At 40.3% G+C, this 15,685-nt stretch overlaps 2 protein-coding genes across 3 annotated transcripts in view; one reads left to right on the forward strand and one right to left on the reverse strand.

Moving 5' to 3' along the window:
- The first annotated feature begins 863 nt into the window (after positions 1 to 863).
- zp3d.2 (zona pellucida glycoprotein 3d tandem duplicate 2) lies at positions 864 to 6,140 on the forward strand. Of its 2 annotated transcripts, none has more exons than XM_005750973.1 (8): positions 864 to 1,495; positions 3,129 to 3,235; positions 3,344 to 3,447; positions 4,325 to 4,499; positions 4,584 to 4,689; positions 5,163 to 5,251; positions 5,336 to 5,409; positions 5,518 to 6,140. In XM_005750973.1, the coding sequence occupies exons 1-8, from the start codon at positions 935 to 937 to the stop codon at positions 5,853 to 5,855; spliced, it is 1,554 nt and encodes a 517-aa protein (XP_005751030.1). In that variant the 5' UTR covers positions 864 to 934; the 3' UTR covers positions 5,856 to 6,140. The 2 variants fall into 2 exon arrangements, with proteins under 2 accessions (XP_005751030.1, XP_005751031.1); XM_005750974.1 differs by having other exon boundaries at positions 5,166 to 5,251.
- A 1,011-nt stretch (positions 6,141 to 7,151) lies between these two features.
- The window catches only part of fli1rs (Fli-1 proto-oncogene, ETS transcription factor-related sequence), a 23,507-nt gene continuing 14,973 nt past the window's right edge, over positions 7,152 to 15,685 (reverse strand). The window contains exons 5-9 of the mRNA XM_005750975.1: positions 14,547 to 14,660; positions 9,974 to 10,042; positions 9,759 to 9,821; positions 9,015 to 9,062; positions 7,152 to 8,199 (exon numbers count right to left, since the gene is read on the reverse strand). Of these exons, the coding sequence (XP_005751032.1) occupies positions 7,676 to 8,199; positions 9,015 to 9,062; positions 9,759 to 9,821; positions 9,974 to 10,042; positions 14,547 to 14,660 (818 nt within the window). The 3' untranslated portion in view covers positions 7,152 to 7,675. The remainder of the gene's footprint in view (positions 8,200 to 9,014; positions 9,063 to 9,758; positions 9,822 to 9,973; positions 10,043 to 14,546; positions 14,661 to 15,685) is intronic.

The raw sequence follows: 15,685 nt of genomic DNA on the forward strand, positions 1-15,685 counted from the left end.
GCAGGCAGGCAACGTGTTCAAATAGTGCAAAACTTCCGTTTTTTTTAAAATTTCTACATGATAATTCTACATTATTAAGCAATATGAACAAGTAGTCTGACGTCCTGTAATCATTATGAAGCTATATTATTACGACTACATAATACAATTATATATTGTATTATGAAATGCAATGAAACATTAAGTTTTTGTACAGAGTATCGGTATCGGATCAGTATCGTCGATACCACTCGACGGAAAGGAAATCAGTGGTATCGCACATCACTACTGCCTTTCTTTAACAGTCCTTTGTATATATCAGCAGGTGTTTTGGAGGTCCATTGAGTTAAATGTGTTGGTTTTACAAAGCATGGAACCTGTAGAAGTGTAAAGGTTTTTTATTCAGATTGAATCGATTCCTGTTATTGAAACAGTCAGGATAAGAACATCTGTCACCAGATGGTGAATCTTTTCACTCCTTTTAGAACACAAACAGTGATGAGTCACAGCCTGGCACCAAAATGTAGACTAAACATCCAGGGTACCAATTGGTGGCATTTTGCATTGAAAATATATGTTTCATGATGAGATACTGATCCCATGACCAGATGCTCAATAACAAAAATCATGCTGTTTTCTGCCCTGAAAACTGAATATATTTGTCTTCTTCTGTACTTCTGAAAGACAAAAAAATGCTGGAAAAATAAAGCAAATGTAAAAGCACAAAATGTCAACCCAACCTTCTGTACTAACAGAGCCTGTAACTGGGAAATCGTCCATAGTAGGAGAGATTGAGCGTTTTAATTAACTATGAAAAATCAGCTGATTCTGGGGGAGGTCAGGTGATCCTCCTGGAAAACATCAAAACGTTGTTTTTACTTCAAACAGCCAGTAAGTGGCGCCCTTTGCTGTCCGTCTGCTTCTTCTGCGCCAGGTGTTGTTAATTTACCTCCACATGAGGAGAGCATCATCAGCCGTGACAGCCAACCTTCCGCCCTTTCGGACACTTTGTTGTATGTCACTGGGATTTCCGGGCATGCTTTACCTACCTTTCCTTCTCTTGCTGCCCGTGTTTGCGTCCACTGAAGCGGGGACAGCGGCCCATCGGCCTTCGGAGCAGACAGCGCAGGTGATGAGAAAAGTTCCCCGGAGAGAAACGCCGACTCTCCTTCCGCCGCCGTACCTCCACCTCCCGATGTTTGTGGACTCTCAAGTGCCGCTGGTGGATAAGGAGTACTTCTCTCCGCTCAGGGGCACGGGAGTGGAGCCTCTGCCCGAGCGCGTCCGGGACGTCCTGCTCCCTATTCCGCCCAAATCCACTCCGCCCAGCGTCTCGGATGTTTCCGTGAAGACTACGTGTAAGCGGACAAAGATGCAAGTCCAGGTGGAGAGGAGCCTTCTGGGAACGGGTGAAGCCCGGTCTCAGCTCAAGCTGGGGACGTGCACAGCCAGCAAATCCACGAGGGATTACCTTTATTTTGAGTATGGCCTCGGTATGTGTGGAACCAAGCGCACGGTGAGTCTCAGGCAAGAAAGGACCCCAGAGAATTAAAAGCGGAATAATGCTGATTCTGATTTTCTGTTCTTGTCCGAGATGATTAACCAGTAAAAAAGACCGCTTTGTTTTGCGTCTTTAGTGGGTTACAGTGGACACAGAACTGTTACACCAATGACGACATCTAGAGCGGTGAACATGTCATTTATATGCCAGGCTTTGCTCCAGTAGGTTAAACTGGGCCTGGTACTACTTATTTCTTGGACTCAGACTCACTAGAGTAGCTTTGCTTGATTTGTTTAATTTTACCGATTACCGGGCCTACAGCCCCAAGTTCACCCTCTGTCTGGAGCAAGATGCCTCACCTCACTTTAAAAAAGCTTGCTTCTGATTGGTTCCCCCTGGCAAATGTAGGCTTGATCAGGAGGCGATTGGGTTTCTGTACTCACTGCCAGAGGAACTAACTTTATGACGTCACACAGAGCCAAGAGTCGGGGGGGAATGTTAAACTGGACCTTTGGCTCACAGGGATTGCTGTTACATACACTGGCCTCATTATAGCATTTTTACACACACACACACACACACACACACACACACACACACACACACACACACACACAGAAAATATGAAAAAGAAAAATTATAGATGAGCTTTAATGTGCATCTTTGGAGTTGCATACAGAAGCATCCATTATACTATTTCAACAATATCTGACTTTTGCTTGGCACAGCACAGGCGTGGTAAAATTATTATTATTTTTAGTTCAGAGCAGGAATTTTGTGCTGCTGTTTAGTGTATTCATCTTTAATAAGATCACAAAAATGGGGAAAAAATACTGGAAGAGATTGTGGGGTTTTTTTTTCTTTTCCCCAGAACCATGCAGAACAGAATCTGCCAAAAATCCAACTTAAACAAGTGACTTATTAATCAATAAATCTGCCTTTAAATAAAACACAAAATGCTAAATATGTAGCAGGAGTAGATGCGCAAAACAAGTCACAATGAATGCAAATTTATTAACAGAACATAAGGACACAAATATTTACTGAGAGCTGGAGGACAAGTCTTTGCCCCCCTGTTCCTAGCTTCAATGAGTCTGTATATGCACTTTATATGCACTGTATATGCACTGTATATGCACTTATTTCTGTCACACAAATTAATCAAAGTATTGCACTATTCATCTGATTGCATAGAGAAATCTTCTGTGCTGGAAAGATGTGGACATATTTATATATTTATACCCTCGTTTGTCCACTAAGGGGCTCTGTAGTAGGACACCACAGTCAGATAAACTTTTGAGTGTTTGGAGTTTTGGTCAGGTGACACAAAACACCCGATGACGTCAGCATTACTGTAAGATTTTATATTCCTATTGAACAAATAAGAAAATAATAGATATATTTCAATAAAAGTAGTTTAAATGTATGTTTCCATAACATTTTCATGTACTGCAGTAATTTATATTTGAATTTTAGGTTTTTGACTAAATCTTCAGCCATAAGATTAGGATTACATGTTGAGTAAGATTATGTGCACACCTGCTGTGATTCACTGTTGGCATTCAGCTCACTGCTGAGCCATAAAAGCCTGTCTCATAACTGTAGACGAAGTTTTATTTAAATGTTAATATAAAAATTCTGGTTGCAGATCATTGATAACCAGGTTGTCTATTCAAACACACTTCGTTACGACCCACCGAGACCAATCAGGCGAGTGGTGCCCTTCAACCTACCTGTGTCATGTTATTTTAACAGGTGAGCTTAAAAGATTAAATTGAGGACAGACAGAAACTTATTCATAACACACAAACTGTTTATTAATGCTGTTTTTCCATTTTTCTTTTAATGCTAACAACCCTTTAGGTACCAATACACCTACAAAATTGGCTACATACCAAAGGTGCCCATACGCAGGTTCTTCAAACGAGTAAAGAACGGAGCCAAATTCAGTCTGACGCCACGAAACGGTAAACCTACAGAAATGTGTGCAGTTATTAAACTCCGGTGGATTTCGGAGGTTCTTGGTGGTCTTTGTTTATCAAATTAAATTAATTTTTGATAAACATTTTTCAATATCATTCAGAAGCAAGACCTTGATGTTAATGTGACAAATGCAAAGTTTGCAACTCTGTGCAGGTGCTAGAAACAGATTAATGTCAAAATCACTCGTGTGGTTTTGCTGAGTCACAGTATCCTAGTACACTCCTCCACACTAATCATGAGTCTTTGGATCCAGGAGGACATTTATATCTGGAATAATGATGTATTTTATTTAGATTACCAAACATTTAATTATTTCAATTTGATGTGTTTATGAAGAGCGCAAGTTAAATGTCCAGTTTTGTTGTATTTCATAAAGATAAAAAATCCTCCCTATAGTGATTGAATCTGAATAGAAACATTCATTTCTTAAGTTGGTGCCACATTTCATCCAGATGTGTTCATAACTATTTGAGTCATGCTGCTAACAAACAAACAGTTTGGTGGAGCCATGGTGACGTCACCCTCATAAATATGTTGATGCTTTATGAGCTAAGATATCCAGGGAACACAAGGTTTTAATCATGTAGCAAGCTGAGTTCAGAGATTCATTCTTTGCTACTAATATTTTGGCACCATCTTTACTTCTAATTGACACTCCAAGGATTTTGCAGATTGTCTGGAAAATACTTTGTCCAGTAGATATTCCGTCGATATTCAGGTGAATTTTCGCAGTTTGAGCACTTTGCAAAGCTGCTTTCACACAGCTGCTATCAAAATGGTTTGTTTTTAAAGTGTGAGTGAGCTTTGCAGCTGCTTTTCCTGTCGCTTTACTGCTAATTTACTGTCCTATTTTCCTTTTAGCGAAGTGGGAAAGGCTGTCCCCATCAGGTCAGTACGTGCTCGGAAAGCCCATGTACTTTCAGGCCGAGGCCCTGCCCATGTCCCACGATGAAAGACTGTACATCCACTCGTGTTATGCCACTCCAGAGAAGTCCCACACATTCACGCTTAGATTCCCTGTTGTGAGAAACTTTGGGTAATGAATGTCACACGTCAAAAAAGCTGAAGCATTATTAAAAAAAATCATGCCATGGTCAGCTGTTTTCTCTTTCTGATAAAGATGTATGGTTGAAAGCAAAGGCGGGCGCTCCAGGTTCATCCCGTACAGAAACGATGCTGTGAGGTTCTCTGTGGATGCGTTCCTGTTCAAGGGAATGATGGGCCAGGTCAGCCGAAGTGTCACCAGACTAATGTGCTTCATATATTGTTGACCTTTATTTTATCCCAAGTTCTTTGCCGTAAATCAGTGATGGCTTGCATGTGTACTGAGAAGTAAGTAGATCTCGACATGTGCCTTTACCCGCTTGATTTAAAAATTTGAGTAAAGCAGAAGTCTTATATTTAAAACAAGCAAAGAGCTTCTTTATGCAGGCGCATTGTTATAATTACTCCACATCTTTCACTGTTAATCATTTGCTTCATGCAAATTAATTGTTTGCTAAGCCTGTGCATGTGTAACTGTAAAAATTCAGTGGTTTTGGATGGCTGACCCCTTTTTAAATTAAATTGGGTTAGATTTGGTCCCCATATTTTATGTATTTATTTATTTATTGGGAATATCTGGGAGTCAGTGTGGTTTGACTGAATAAAGCGATTAAAAACTAATAGAGTAAACTTGCTTTTTCTGTATCTGCTGCAGCAGCTGTACATGCACTGCATCATGTCTGTGGGCAGTTCGGTGCCTACACCCACAGCCAAGTCCTGCAACTACGACACAAAGGCCAGAAGGTTAGATTTCACCTGAAGCTCTTCTTAAAAACGCTGTGATATGATGATATTGAAAGCGTCTGTTGTCTTTGCTGCTTTGTGCAGATGGGCTGAGCTGTATGGATCAGACACAGTGTGCAGCTGCTGTGACTCCAACTGTAGCTCTGCTGCATCCAATGGTGAATCATCACTTAAACTTTTCTTTGTTTTAAAAAATAAATTAAAAAATTGTTTGCTTTCTGCTGGAATTAAATGATTGAATATTAAAACATTTTCATCTTTTCCAGAGACTCAAATAATCAGCAGTCGGCCGTGGACCATAGAACCTAAAGCGAAAGCCATCGGCTCCCTGAAGAGGAACACGATCTCCACCAAAACAACAGCGGCACCGGAGTCAGTCATGACTGAGTGGAGGTGGACGTCACAGCCGGTGGTGACAGCAGCGCTTCCGATGGATAAGGTGGAGAAAACGGTGAAGGATTTGGATTGGCCGTTTGGAGGTGGTGGAGTGATGTGGACTGAGGAGGAAGGTGAGAAGAAGCAGGGGAAGGGCTCTGCTTCTGTGGAGGAGGTGATCGCAGAACCCCGCCGGATATTTGAAGAAATATTTGATTTTGACAAATAAAGCTGGAGTTTGATCAGCGACGAGCTTCCTCCGGGTCTCTAATTTCAAACCAAATTAATTCCACTTGTAATTTTGCAAAAATGTTTTCTGTGGTAAACAAGTTTGAGAAAGTTGTTGTTGTTGTCAGCAAATTGATTACCTTTATTTGATTTGCATCACTAAATCTATAAACAATGACATAAATAAAGATTATTGGAAATTCAATCTCATACTTACTGAGCGATGGGTGAGAAAGTGGACACCCCCATAGGTTGTATAGAAAATAAACTTCATTGTGAAGCTCCAGGTCTGCCATCTTGTCGTTTGTGAGGACCAGATGTGAGAACCAGATGTGTAGGTCAAAGCATGTCAGTGTGAATTTAATGTGCAGTGACTCAGTTTAGACATTTCTGTATTATCAATAATTATTTGGACTTCAATCACAGAGAGAAAGAAATGCAGGACTCACACGGGATCGTCTCTTCAACAGTAAGAGAAGATATGAATGCAACTAATTTCAATTCAATGACCATTTTGTCATCATTTCTATTTCCGTAAAAATTCAGGCGCTGGTAGTCAAGTGTTATTTTTCACCATGTTGTCGTGCATAAGACGGCACGGCGAGAACTCGTGGGGCAGAGTGGTGCAGTGGTCAGCGCTGTCGCCTCGCATCAAGAAGCTTGTTGGTTTGAATCGAGCAGCCAGCTGCGCCCTTCTGTGTTTGCATGTTCTTCTTGTGTCTACATGGTTCTTCGTGGTTATGCAGAGATCCTCCCACGGTACAAAAACAAGCAAAGGCATAGCCATCCTAAATTGAAGGTGTGATTGAATGACCACCCGTCTTGTGTGTGTGCCCCACTTCTCTCACCCTGTGACAGTTGGGATGGGCCCCTCTTACAGGGTGATGGAGTGGGTGCATGAATGGATGTTATAGTTTTCCCCGAGTCTTGTATACAGTTGGTCTTCTGTTTAGATCCCGAGGAGTTTAAAGCACTTCTACACTGACTGAACATCTCAGACCCAAAGGCTACATCCATCTTTTGTAAATGGCAAATCTGCATCCAGCTTCTTGTTAGCTTGTTTATTATGAATTAAAAGATTTGCTGTGCTATAATTTAATATAGGACCATCTAAGGTGTCTTGTGCTGCTGTAAGGCGTGTGGGATCTTTGAGGATGTCCTGGGGCCTCTGATGACAGATGGTTTGGGTTTTGTGGGCTGCAGTATGGGACCTTCTTTGGTCAACTTTCCTCCGAGTGGATTGGGTGGTTGTTGTTGTTGCTGTTTTTGTTTTCAACTGTAAACATAAAATCAGATCTTTTTTTCCTCATACAGGCGTTATTTATTAGCTTTACATCAAGCATTTATGTTTTATTGCTACATGTTAATTCTGTACAATTTCCCTTTTACAAAAAGTCAGGGATAACTGTTTTGACCTGTGAAGTGAAAAGAACAGTTGTAGATCTGTTATGCTACTATGACGTCTGTCTTTACAACAGTCAATATCAAACAAAGTATTTTACAGATGTGTGAAAAAATTCATAACTGAATAACCATTAATATAGTATATTATGAGTTTATTTATAAAACTCCTGGAAGCATACAATACCAGGGTTAATATACCCTCATGTTTGTCCGTGGTTTTTTTTTTTTTTTTTTGTTTTGTTTTTGAGACGGAACGTAACAAAGACAACTTAATAATGCCTTTAAAATTTGAATGATGGCGTCATTTCGCCTTCTTTCAACAGAGTTCAGCTCGGTGGCAGGTGAGACGGAGCGTGCTTTGGTGCACTTGGGTTCCTCTCCTGTTTTGTTTGTTTTTCTGTTCAGTTGGCATCATGCTCAGTAGTACGAGCTCAGGTGGGAGTGAGTGGCAGGATGTCTGGTCATGGCTGACCCAGGATAGATGGGGCTGTTGGGTGAGTTCCAGTATGGTGACGGTGGGCCGAAAAAGTTTCCAGGGGAGACGGGCATAGGTGCAGGATGGCCACCCATGAAGTTCATTTTGGGCTGGTGGCTGTGGTAGGTCTGGACATAAGACATCTCATTCTGGTACTTAACAATCCCACCATCTCCTGAGTGGTTCTGGTGTGCCTGCGAGATGCCTTGGAAGTCAAATTTGTAGGCGTAGCGCTTGCCGTGCACCTTAGTCATGATGTTCTTGTCGTAGTAGTAGCGCAGGGCGCGGCTCAGCTTGTCGTAGTTCATGTTTGGCTTGCTCTTGCGCTCACCCCAGCGTTTGGCCACTTCGTCCGGGTCGGTCATCTTGAACTCGCCGTTGGTACCCTCCCAGGTAATGATGCTGGCATTGTTGCTGTCAGACAGAAGCTCCAGAAGGAACTGCCACAGCTGGATCTGCCCTGAGCCTGGGAGGATAAACGCAGGAGAGTTAAGGCACAGAGTTCTGATTTAACAGTGACTGCATGCTCAAAACAAGAAAGGAAACTGTTTGTGCCTATATTTATTTATTTTCAAGGAATACAATCATCAGTGTTTAAAAATGTAAACAGGTCGGCTTTAAAATTAGCATTTAAATTTGTGTAAAGATAAAGTTTTTTGTTTTTTCCAATTTCTAAATGAGTTCTCAAGTCTTGACAGGAAAAAAAGTCAAAACACTTTTAGTTTCCAGGATAAGTGAATGAATAAATACAGAGTTAGGGTAACTTGGCTACTTCAGCCTCATAGGATTAAATGCCTCATCATGGATCCATTTGCTCTTGGATAGCTCGTCAGGTTTTCTGAGTGTAACGAGTCCCAAACAAAAGTCAGAATATGCTTTATTTGTTTTCTCAGCAAATGTGACCTTTTCACTGTGTGGCTTGGTTGAAGTGATAGACATCAGGGCAGAAACCTACCCACAGGCCTGTGAGCGCTGGGGTCAGGGAGCTTGTATGCACTTTGTTTGCCTGTTCGGTTCTTGGATGAGTTGAGGGCTTGGCCTTCTGTGAGGAAACAGCAGGGCAAACAGTCATTCTGGTGAGAGGGAAGCCGGATTTTGTCATAGCGTAAAGCGTGATGACACAACAGCTGTTGCTTGGTGTTTACTCCACTTTGGAAAGTAAGTGCATGTGTGCCAGCCCTTGCTTGCTTGCTTGCTTCTCATGATGCCAAAGCAGACAGTGTAAAGGCCTCATTTGTATCGTCCTTGTCTATTTATCTTGATGATGGTTCAGATTCTTACCTGGGTTGGCTAGCCGACTGCTAATGGGTCCTAATGTCTGGTATGGGTCTGTAAAGAAGAAAAGGAATATTACTTTTACACATTGTCACTTTAATATTAATGCTCCAAGATTTAAATGCCCTGAAATGAGTTAAAACACATTTTCTTGCACACATAAGCATAATTCAAGCTGAGATTGAAGAAACGCTCGACCAATCAGAGCTTTGAATGTGGTCTTTTGAGGAGGTTAGTTCAAATGTTCTAACGTGAGCACAATGAAACCTGTCAAACTAATATAATGCCTAAGGGATGTGTGATCAGTTCACCACTTTAGCCACAACCAATATCTGATCGTCTCCAACTGTTAAATGATTGCAGTCCGATTTGTGTTTCAGCAGTTTCTTTGGTGATCCTGTGACCTTTCAGGCCACAAGCTTTGTCTTTCTTTACAGTTTGTTAAGTCACAGAAATCCAGTCAAAGTTTAGGTTTGTGCATCAGTTTAACTAAAACTAACAGCATTGTCCCATATTGTGCTTGTGGTGAGTTAACTAAGAAGGAAATAATTGTTAGATGAAGCTCGTTGACTCGATAGACTGAAAACAAACATTTAAAAAGGCACAGATGACATTTGCATATCATTTTGTGTGACTCCTCATTTTCCCATACTTCCTACAGTGAGGGGTGCAATGAGTTATAGAGCCAAAGAAGAAGAAAATGTTAGCAGTAAACCAGGATCTGCCTAAACATACATGTGGTCTTCGTACCTTGCCCAATCCTTGGAGCAGGCTCTGTAACTCGTGTACTGTGCTGGTGCTCCATTGAAGAACCTAAAAAAATAATAAAACTTGTGTATAATGTGTGAAATTGTTTGATTTTTCTGCTGTGTTAAAGCCAGAGAAAATGCAAAATCCATTGGGTGTTCTTGCATGAAAAAGTTCATCCTTATTATCGGTTTCATATCATCTTTTTTTTTTCATACCTTTAGGCACTGTAGTCATGGTGTTTGTCGGCCAGCTGTTCCTGCGGCTGATTTCATCAAAACTGTTCTCTGTATGAACACAAACACAATGAGGATGAGACCAGACACTGACGAGCATTAAAATCTTTGAAGTGGACATTAAGACGAGTGAGCTATAGTAGGAAGGAAGTTTAGTAAACCGAGACCACAATGATAAGGCTTTGGAGGTCTTGAGATGACCCGTAGTTTCTTGGGAGAGCATTCTTTTGTTCAGACCACCCTTGTTGCCACAAGATTGTGAATTTTGTCCCAGGAGCCGAAGCCATACCCCCTCATTTCCTTTGTCGGTGCAGCTGTTTCCTGTTTGAAACTGGCTGTTGAGTTTGGACTCGTCGGTTTTGGGGCCAATGTTGTGCCAAGGAGCCTTTCAGACTTTGGCACTGGGCAACATGATTCTGAAACTCGGCACATCATTTTTAAATCCTTAAATGTTCTGGTAGTTCAGGCCTCTGTTAAAACCCTGCGCTCATAAGCTTTGATTTCATTCAGGGTTTTTTTGGTAATATGGCACCAATTCACAACAATGGTTCTCTCAAGCAAGGTTAATTTTAGTTAACTAAAACGAAACTCTAAAACTAGATGTAAAACCCCCCCAAAATATTTTACTCAACAAAAAAATAGACTTGGAAAATACAACTGAAACAATTTCGTGAACTTGGAAAACTAACGAATGAAACAAAAATATAGAGGACGTTTTATTACTTCGTACTTAAGTCAAATTTAATCACAGTTTGTCTTGGATGTCTACAAAATGTAAGTCAACTGTGTTTTTATTGTAAGACCTGTGCTGACCCTGACATATGCCCTCCACACAATAATAATAAAAACTCAAACTAAAATGAGCAAACCTCCTCTTCAAGCTAGACTTAAGTCTGTTTAGTTCAGTTCAGTTTTATTTATATAGTGCCAAATCACAACAACAGTCACCTCAAGGCTTTGTAGTCAAATGAAATGGAAATTGATGAAACAACAAAACTATAATAACTCTGAACTCAAGGCGAGAACCTCAATAATCAGATGATCGTAGGCGACACAAGTCAAAGGAAGAGACCCCCACCAGAACCCGGCCCCCACAGAGAGGGGCTGTGGGTGATGGAAATGAAAAAATGGAAAAAACCACCAGTTGCATCAAGCAACCTGAAACACAGACTATGACTAATAGCAAACTGTGGCAAACATGAACTACTGCACAGTTGTGCAGTGAGTACTACAAGTTGAATGTCCAGTAACTGAGTGTAGACGCTAATGTGTCCTGATCCACCTCTTACAGAAACACTTTATCAATGCTGAGACACATCAGTACTTATTACAAGCTACTACAGCTTGTGTAGGAGGGAGTAGCTACAAGCTACTCCCTCCTACACAAGCTGTACAGGAAGCCACAAATGTTTGTGAAGATGTTTCACCTCTGGGTCACTGATCAGTTATTAATTATTTGTTGTCACATGAGCCAAGGTGTAGAAAAAAAAGTTACTGTCACTGGGGCCAAGGTGTGAAACATCTCTAAGACATTGCCCCACCATCATGTAATCCAGGGGTGGGGAACTTCAGGCCTCAAGGGCCGGTGTCCTGCAGGTTTTAGACATCGCCCTGAGTCAACACACCTGGATCAGATGATTAGTTCATTACCAGGCCTCTGGAGAACTTCAAGACATGTTGAGGAGGAAATTTAGCCATTTAAATCAGCTGTGTTGGATCAAGGACACATCTAAAAGATATATTTTTAATTTAACTCTTGGTTCTGTATGGTATCAGACATCTCTACCCGTGAATACAAAGCCCCACCCAGCTCAGATACTCTGTTTATGAGCAGCAGCCAATCATAAGTTGTCTTAAAGGAGAAACTGCTACAATGTCTTCTTTCAGATGGAGGATTAAGGGGGCGGATATAGATGCATATAGATTATTTCGAATAGTGATCATACTAAGCTACTTGAATATAGTACAGCAATTAAAGTATGAAACAAAAAAAGCCCAATGGGTTAATTTTGAATCCTCCAATTAAAATCATACCGCAGTATCTGCTATGAAAGCTTAAAGTAGCAACGGAGAGGCTGTCCATAATAGTGCTCATGCTCAACAGTTACAGAGTACACCAAGTACAGTTTACTGGTCAGGGTAGAAAGCCTAGTTTGAACTACTCTAATTTTTTTTAAATTATAAATCTGTTAGGTAAGTAGTTTGGTAGTAAGCATGAAAGAAATGAAAGACAGTTATGCTGTGTGTATTATTAGAAAATGTAACCTCAGAGTTCAGGACATGATCTAAATAAGAGTCTGCAGTGAGGTTTAGAGGAAAGACTGCTGTTCACATAAACCTGAAACAAGAAAAGGTTGGAAATCCTGACGTCTCACAATGGTTTCATTTACTGTAGCTGTTTGTTTTGTTTGTTTTGTGTGTGTGTTTATGTTTGTGTGATCAGCAACCTTTAACCCTTTCAGACCTACCATAGAACCAAGCCCGCCAGAGCTTATATTATATTTTTACATGTTGTGGAGCCATTTTTGGGAGCATTTCAAGTTGCTATACATCAATGCAACCATTATAGCCCAAATCTTAATAATATGTCTGCATTAACTGCATAGTAATTACATAAATTGCAAAAAAGTGCAATAAACTACAAAAAAATTGAAAATCGTTTGTTTTTTAACATATATTTCTAGTTAGAGAAATTTAACAGGCTTATCCCTCAAAACTGTAAATAGAAAAAAGTTGCACAAAATAGTTTCCCACCACAGGAAATTTATTTTGAGTGTCTTCATAGTTTTATTTCTGAAATACACCAATTTTTATATATTGCAGGAAAAACGAAAATAAATATTATACTGCAAATTAGCAAAAAAGCAACATATGCATCAAAATAAACTATTTCCAGCAGTGCAATATGAGTCCTCAGCATCCCAGAAACGACACAGAAAGTCATAAAGTCAAAGATAACTTTTAAAAACACCAGTATAAGCTCATGAGGCCTTGATGGTAAAAAAAAACCAACTACATTTCCGCAAAATGACGTCACTTCCGGTTTCGGCCAGTTCATGGCGGACATGCAAAAGTTTGCGCTGACGTCTATTCGTAGGAAGTGTTAGGAACAGCTGATCGGATCGGCAAAGCGTGTTTCTGGAATATTATGTTTGTGTTGCTGCAAGTGCTTTTATGCAGTTTTTGCAAAGCTACATGTGGAAGGAAACTGTGACCGAGGACAAGCTGATGGCATCAGATGTAAGTACAACTCCTCCGGTTTCATATGCAAAAAAAATAAATAAATAAATTATTGTGCTAGCTTACGTGGTTGCAGAGCTACCGGGATTTAAAAATAGTTACGCAAAACAGAGCGTGCCCGCTAGAAAAATGCAGTGCAGGAGAAAGGAACGTATTGTTTTCCTCTGAAATTTAAGACTAAACGCATAAAAATACCCTAAAATCTAATTATTTTGAGGTGCCCATAATTTACTTTAACTACAATACTCGAGTAAACATCCGCCACTGCATTTTAATTAAAAACTGGTTTGTTTTGATCATTTCAGTATCAGTTCTGATGATTGTGATGGTTTTGCTGCAGAAAGTGCAGTGACTCGTGACAGTCTAACAGCCAAGCGTTTTATACATTTCAGTCCTGCACGGTTGTTATCACGACCTCATTTTGAAGAATGACCACAATATTATGAACTGTTCTATTTTTCGGAACCCTAACATCCTGTATTAAATGGAAATGTACTTTTATAGAAACGATGCATAAAATAAAAATGCACCTCCCTTCAGATTTGGTTTTAATGCAACACTTGGTAAATAACAGTCCCAGTAAACCGAAACCTCAAATTAGAATTTATTTATTAATTTAACACAAGTCAGCTAATCAGCTTCATCTGGACGATGAAGGTATAACTGAGTTTAATTACAGTTCACCCCAAAATGAACCTTGCATGACCCCAAGAAATGTCGTCCTTTCCTTGTACGTAATGCAACTAATTCACAGTAACTTTGTGGTGCTGAAAGCGGCAAAAACAAAAAATACATCTGAGAACCTAAGCAGCTTTGTGTCTTACCAGAAATCGTGACCAGGTTACTGAAACCCTCCACAAACCTTGTTGTGAGTGGTTTCATGTAGGAACTATTTGTTTCTATCAAACTACACCCGCTAACTGTATCGCAGTGCAGAAGGAAGTGTGTATCTGACACTAGGCCTCGTGCTCGTGACGGAAGGTAAATATTACCAACACTGCCTCTTTGAACTGAACTGAAGTTAGCTAGCTGTGCACTACTTTTGGGTGATGGATGCAGACAGTCGAAAGCAAAATGAATACATTAAAATATATATATTTATATTCAATTCTGAGGTGAAGGGCACCTTTTAGTATATGTGGAATCAGTGGATAACTTTGATGTTAGTGTTGCTAATTATGATTTTTCACTAAGCAACAACACAAAATCCCTCATGTTTGGTATTAAAATATTTGGGACCTCATCACACAAAGAAGCTGATTAGGAGAATGTGTTGTCCTGAAAATGGGTGAAATGTGCCAGAGGTTGATCTCACCTGTTTTCACCTGTCTGGGCGGCTGTTGTTGTGGTGGTGTGTTGTTGGTGGGAGTTGTTGGGTAGGAGAACGTTGGACTACCTGGGGAAAAAAGATTCAAGAATGAAATAAAATTCAATGTTATATTCTAGAGTAGTGTCTGTCCTGTGTGTCAGAAGCATAACGTTATAACTGTGGGGTGGTTTGTTTTTCCTGTTGCTTCAACAGACTCGACTTTTTTGTCCAGCCAGTTGAAAAGAAGGGACTGTGAATGCCTCGTGAACCACTAAGATAACTTGAAGGTGAAAACTCAGGCTTTATTTAAAAAAATGAGGATCTATCAAAGACTGAGGTGCCAATTCACCAGAAAAGTTCTGGAAGGATCTGAGAGGACCATTTGCTGTGATACTGAAAGAAATACTTTTACAAACACTGCATCATTTTCTGCAGTAAATTCATCACCACGGCTGTTTTTGTTTCACTACTTTTTAATCTTTTTTAAATCGGCTTTCGAACATTTAAAACCTCAAACCTTTTCCTGCAACCTTTACTTTGATTTTTGTTAATTCAAAATGTCTGCTTCCCTAACCTCAAGGCTACTAAGCACCCACATTGTCTTCCTCACAGCCCACCCTCAGTGCAACACTGGATGCTGCTGTTCATTTGTCCACCTCTTGTCGAACCAGCTCAGACACGATGACTGCAGTGATTTGCACTCGTCAAACTGCTGCTGCTTCAGTCACAAACACTTGGTAAATTATGTAATGTAGTACGGATCCAAACTCATGGTGACGTACGCGTGTTATGCGAAACACAGGAAACCTGCTTTTGCAAAGAGGAACAGTGGCCACAACGCTCAGTGAAGACCACAAATTTGGTTAACAGAACAACAAACGAGAGCCTGAAGTGACATCATGTTCCTCAAAACAAAAAACATCATGAACTCTTTATTTGCCCCCAATGAATCTGCGTTTCTCTTAACTGCACTGATACCTGGGTGGAGTTTATTTATCAGTAAATCCAATTCTGAGATAAACCTCAGGAAAAATATTTAAAAAATCCAAATGCACACTTTCAAAAATGGTTTTTGCTGCAATTCTTTTCCGAGTGTTTAATTTCAGAAGATCTTCATTACACGGACAAAAATGGAAATGCTTCAG

Source organism: Pundamilia nyererei, unplaced genomic scaffold (assembly GCF_000239375.1).
Source record: "Pundamilia nyererei isolate P.nyererei 1_Seehausen unplaced genomic scaffold, PunNye1.0 scaffold00294, whole genome shotgun sequence".
NCBI lineage: Eukaryota > Metazoa > Chordata > Actinopteri > Cichliformes > Cichlidae > Pundamilia > Pundamilia nyererei.